Raw genomic sequence first — 5,687 nt, forward strand, 5'->3', positions numbered from 1 at the left:
TTACAAAACAAAGAAAACGTTGTAACCTCAAATAAACACAAATGATAAATAAATTTCCGTACAATTAAAATTCTCAGTAACCTCTGATAACACAAGAGGTCATTAACTAGAATTTTATTGTTGTTCTAGTTTTTTTTTTCACTTACCTCTTTGAGATTCAAAAAAAATTGTTGCACAAGCGACCTCTTCTGAAAATACCAGAAATTTCGCTCGTTTTGTCCGAAAATTCGTACCGGTGTTTCGATTTGAAATCTTACAGGTTCCTGTATTCCCCGTATCACTAAATCTACAGCGACTGTCATGAATTGTTTCACATCTTTTGGTGTTTCTTGATTTAATGCCTCGAACGATGGTTCGGTCGGATCCCAAGTTGCCGAAATTAAAGTACAGGAATTATTCGACGGAACTTGTTCTTTCTAAAAACCACATTTAGTAATTTTGGTTTTTTAAAGTTGGTAGTTGTACCATTTCGAGTAGTTGCATGTCGGAATGACGCACATGCCGGCCGGGTGCCACAAGCACCCCGAAACAACGCTCGATGTGCAATTGGGGCCCATTATCCGACACTTGACGTATACTCAAACACAATTGTTTCTCTAAATTTGTTTTCAATTTAAAACCGGACCTGTCTTTCCCCACAGTTGAGAAGGTTCCCTAAGGTGACATTTGAACACTGTTGCCAACTCCAAAAACACAAATTACCTTCCCATCATCCTCTTTAATCTCCAAACTGACTTCAAACACATACATTAAAGTCCTGGCTTCAGGTATTGTTGTAATAGACCCCGTCATATCCAACGCCGACGTGACTGAACTACTCATTGATCGTGGCACTCTTTGAAACGCCTTCGCAAAACAAGCTAAACAAACGAATATCGATCAATAAATCGGACACAGGTCATGTGACCAACCTGAGACACGTGACACCGCTTCGGCTATGTCACATCGGAAAACATGGCACTGAAAAATGGCGGATTCTTGCGTATCACCATGTGACCAAGTAAAGGCGAAACAACCGGCTTCGCTACCATCGACAGCCCCCCGAGCGTAAAACAAAATACGGTGTATTTCGTAACGGGAAATCACCGAATTCGAGTTGGCGTCGTATAGACTAGAAACAAAGTCGGCCATAGTGTGTGAATTAAAGTTGGCAACACTTACACCACAAACCCCTGCGATGAGCATGGCACCGAAACGGACACTTTAATACCTTGTTCCGAACTTTGTTCGTTTAATATGGTCATGTTTCGTTGGATTTCGGCTTCGGATTTGGGGGCGTTTATAGCGGCGGCGCCCAAATACGTCACGCCAGCGAAAATCGTACAATCTTGATCGATATCTGAAACTATAAAGATTTGAATATTTTTTTTTGTCTTGTTTTCTCACTTTTGTAACAACAAAAAAACAGTTGGAACAGTAGTTTGTTTTTCATTTTGGTAACAATTGACGACGCCTACTTGACCCGTGTTGGTTTTATCATTTTGGCTAATGCCCACATTGTGACCGGTCAATAATAGTAGAAATAAACGTATTGTTATATGACTTATATGATATGATCGTAAAAACGTAGTGTTACTTTGGTTGTTAATTTTTAATATCAGGAAATATTGTTGAAAGAAAATAAAACCAACGATAAGGTAAAAATAGCTACTTTATAAATAATTTTTCACCTAAAAAAACATTTTTCTAATGGTCAGAAAATAAAATTTAAATCGCTTTTCTTGTGGTACAATAAAATTAAAATCAAATCCTGTAAACCGTTTATGTTAATAAACAATAATCTCTCAGGTGGCGATTACTACGTACGTGCACTATTATTAATATTTTTTTATTATATTTTGTTTAAAAAGATGAGAAATTACCTAATCAGAGACAAAATTTGCTCAATATGATAAGTATTCTGTGACCAAGAACATTCTAATCAAATTTTTCTCATGTTAATGTCAAAACAGTGGCGGCAGTCAGTAATAACTGTTAATATTGTTACTTAATTCCCATTTTTGAGATAAACAATTTTTCTTTTTCATTGGTCACATTCAAACAGTTGTAACTTACAATTTAAAAAAGAAAATAAAATTTAACGTTGCTTGAAGGAAGAATTCTTCGAGAGATTTTGGTCTATTTACAAAACACCCTGTATCCCTGTATACATACAGGATGAGCAAACTAAGACTGTCTCTATGTATATCTTACAGAAAACTAATATGTTAGAATAACTTAAATAAATTCTGTATAAAAGAATGACCTTTGTTAAAATTGTTAAATTTTTTTATATTTGTCATAAAATCGACTCGTAAATCTTCTATAGTTACCAGGCTTTTAAGTCCTATTGTATTGGAGATTTATTATTACTTCATTAACAAATCATTAATTGACTAAAATTCCCGATAAATAACATAAAAATTGATTTTATTCAAATTGAAATGATTTTTGAATTTAAAATTGCACATTAACATTGCAACACATAATTTTTGGTGAAATGGCTTTTATAAGTTTTATGGAATAAAAAATTGATAGAAAACTTTTTATCATACAGAGCGCTTAAAAAGTGGCACACCAATTCAATGAAAGCTGGTAGAGAAATGTTCTGAAACACCCCGTATAAAGAATTTTTGTTTATATGTAGATGTGGCTACATTGTCTCTAAAATGATAAAGTAATAGTTTCCTAGGAAATCAACTTGTTACCATGACGACAACAAAAATTAATACACAATGTTTTCATATCTGCACACTACAATTTTTTGCTAAATAAATGATTTTTTAAAAATTAAAATAAAAAGTAGATGCAAAAACAATTATCCATTATCTATTTAAGACAATTACTTAAAGTAAAATTTTGAAACTTGAGAAAATAAACTGCTCCACAAAAGTTAAGGAAGTGTGCAATAATTACAATAATTTCTGTATCTTTACTAAATAATTATAAAAAAAAAACATATAGAAAATCAGTATCATTAAATAGACATAAAAAAATGTCAAATGCCAAAAAATATATTTTTTTAAACATTTCTTCCAAGTTCCTGGTATCTTATCTTACTTAGACTTCATATAATATTTTAAAAAATGAGTACAAAACTTGACTCACCTGATACACGTTTATTGTAATTCTTATCACTTTGTTTAATTTTTATTTACATTAAAATATAGTCCTTGACAACGTATATCTCACAACCTTGACCTAATTCACCCAAATAGGAACTAACTTTATACCAGCAGTAGCGCGTAACAATAACAATATTGCGGTATTTAAAGATTAAATAAGTGGCAAAAAATATGTATAAAACATTAACCATTCTAGTAAACAAAGTAATGATAAAAATCGAAATTTGTTATTATAGATTCAATTTTTATGTCAATTAAAATTGATTTCCTCAGTCACTCGACAAAAATGAAATTAACTCATACTTTATCACAAAATGTCAAATTAAATGTCAACAGTCAATAAACTTATCAAACATAGTTTCTATATTTTCCACTTGTTTAAATTATCTTTGATTCACTTCATGTCGTATTACTTCATAATTAAACAAACATTTATTTTGAACACAATTTACCTTAAATCAATATAAATTGTTGTTGCCTAGTTGCCTTATATGTTTGAAATTGAGTTTATGTTAGATTTAAACCAAATATTCTAGGACAGCCTTTATATTTTAAATAATCATATCCCGATTATTTCAATTATTGAAACAATAATTATCCTCAAACAATAATTTAATTTGCGTTAGTAAATAAACACGCCATGACATCACCACCATAACAAAGAATGAATAAATTTAGATAATCCGCATTCCCCTTATCACAAATTTCAGGGTCGTATAACAACAATCACAATTTTTCTGCATTTGGATCATTATCAGACCCTCACCTTCCTCCTCTTCGTTCGAATCCTGCTTAATCGAATCCTGTTTTTCCCCCGGACTGTCCTCCCCCGTCCTTGACAGCGGGTCCTTCCCCGGCTCCACCAAACACCCGTAGAAGGTCGAATGACCAATCTTCTTCTCCTTAGCATCCACCTCATCCATATTCCTCCCAGATTCCTGCAACACCTCCGTCAAGGCACTCTTCAACTCGCTCAGATCTCCTTTAATATCCAACGTTGGGGTTTTATTCGTTGGCTTGTCACTGACAAAATCAAACTCTTCGCTCGTTGCCACCGACTCATTTGATTTCACGCTCAAACTATCCTCCATAATGGGGGCCACTCGAGACACCTCAATAGCTTATTACGCCTCCTGAGGCATTGTCACTACATTATTGATTTGAAACAACCTTGGGGTGTTTGCAACGCGAAAATCACCTAATTTGGGGACGAAAACGACACTTTCAAACACATTGTGCGAAATGTAAGACGATTTGAGGTGAAAATTGAGTAAATAAGTGCGAATGTCAAGAATTTGACATTTGATCGGTTTTTGTTTTGGCAGGACTGACACCCACACGAAGCGAAATGACCCACGAAATTGACTCAAAATATTCATTTCTTGGGCGAAAGTAAATTCCAACTGTTTTCCTAAACGCAAAAAACAAAGACCACAATACTGTAATAGTAAGATGTAACGTAGAAATGTTGTAAATAGGGGGACCAATTGGGTGATAGTGGTGGCACAACTGGAAATACCAAGGCGGCAATTTTAAATTGTTGAACAAAAACAATGTAATTAATTACAAAATAGAAATTAAACAACCAGATACTACAGTTATTTATTTATTTAAATACTTAAGCACTGTAAATTTCGAAAGAACTCGGCGTTAAAGCAAAGTTTTCCTCACCCAGCTGCTCCTTATCAATAAAAATAGATAAATATACAAAAAATACTGAAGAAAAACTCGCCTTAATTCGCCTACTAAAAATAATCTAGAAATATATTGCAAGTACTCCTAACTATAATAAAAATAAGACTTGAAGCAATTTCAACCCAGAAACACACTGTACACGATACAAAATTCAGTATACATGGGTTAGTATACAACTGTATTTCTTAATTAATTAAGGTTTGATTAGGGCGATAATTCCTGTGCGTGCATTGGGTCGTACCCACAGCTACTGGCGTCATATGCCGAGCTCTGGTCGTAGGCGGAGCCCATGGAGTACCCCATGGAGTCTTGTGGAGGCGCTGGAGACATCATGGGGGTGGGGGTGCCACTGTAAGGCGAAGCCCCGGCCGCTTTCTTCGCCGCGTACAGATTGGCCTCTTCTTGTGCCTTCCCTATATTTTTCTTGTATCTGATTCGCTTATTACCGAACCAATTGGAGACTTGGCTCACTGTAATCCCGCATTTTCGGGCCAACTCCTCCTTCGCTTCTTCGCTGGGATACGGATTCGATAAATGCGAGTAAAAATATTCGTTTAAAATTTCCGAAGCTTGCTTGCTGAAATTGCGACGTTTCCTTCGGGCATCCAAAAACCGCGATCTGAGAATCATAACTGCCTCACAAGTCGACTGTTTGAGTTGCATCTGAATCGAGGAGAACTTCTTGTGGATGATTTGGACCATCCGTTCGATTTCCTTCGGGGTAATTGGGCGAGTCCGGGACTGTTCCCTGAGCAAATTCATGACGTGAGTGGTGAACTCATTACAGGCCTGTTCGTATTTCTCCAATTCCTGGTGGTAGATTTGGCGGATTTGGGCCAGTTTGGCCCTGTAGTCGCTGTGCTCGATGGCGTTGTCGGGCTGGCCGGC

The 5,687-nt window shown here is 35.4% G+C and overlaps 2 protein-coding genes across 2 annotated transcripts in view; both read right to left on the bottom strand.

Annotated features, from left to right (window-relative positions):
• Positions 1-125: 125 nt before the first annotated feature.
• Positions 126-4,521, bottom strand: LOC123010185 (rab GTPase-activating protein 1-like). The gene is made up of 6 exons (XM_044406884.1): positions 3,871-4,521; positions 1,162-1,339; positions 912-1,111; positions 703-860; positions 466-654; positions 126-416 (listed from the first exon to the last, which is right to left on the bottom strand). The coding sequence occupies exons 1-6, from the start codon at positions 4,193-4,195 to the stop codon at positions 126-128; spliced, it is 1,341 nt and encodes a 446-aa protein (XP_044262819.1). The 5' UTR covers positions 4,196-4,521.
• A 173-nt stretch (positions 4,522-4,694) lies between these two features.
• The window catches only part of LOC123010187 (homeobox protein extradenticle), a 1,746-nt gene continuing 753 nt past the window's right edge, over positions 4,695-5,687 (bottom strand). Inside the window, exon 2 of the mRNA XM_044406885.1 lies at positions 4,695-5,687. Coding sequence (XP_044262820.1) covers positions 5,004-5,687 — 684 coding nt within the window. The 3' untranslated portion in view covers positions 4,695-5,003.

Source organism: Tribolium madens, unplaced genomic scaffold (genome assembly GCF_015345945.1).
Source record: "Tribolium madens isolate multiple individuals breed KSU strain unplaced genomic scaffold, Tmad_KSU_1.1 Scaffold_7;HRSCAF=85;Tcas5.2_LG10, whole genome shotgun sequence".
NCBI classification, from domain to species: Eukaryota; Metazoa; Arthropoda; class Insecta; order Coleoptera; family Tenebrionidae; genus Tribolium; species Tribolium madens.

Excerpts from the sequence above, each read along its gene's own strand:
- LOC123010185 (XM_044406884.1), bottom strand. The coding sequence starts at position 4,195 with ATGGAGGATAGTTTGAGCGTGAAATCAAATGAGTCGGTGGCAACGAGC. Across the intron at positions 1,112-1,161 it reads TCATCGCAGGGGTTTGTGGT|TCTATACGACGCCAACTCGA; the intron begins GTAAGTGTTGCC and ends CTTTGTTTCTAG. Across the intron at positions 417-465 it reads ACATGCAACTACTCGAAATG|AAAGAACAAGTTCCGTCGAA; the intron begins GTACAACTACCA and ends TGTGGTTTTTAG.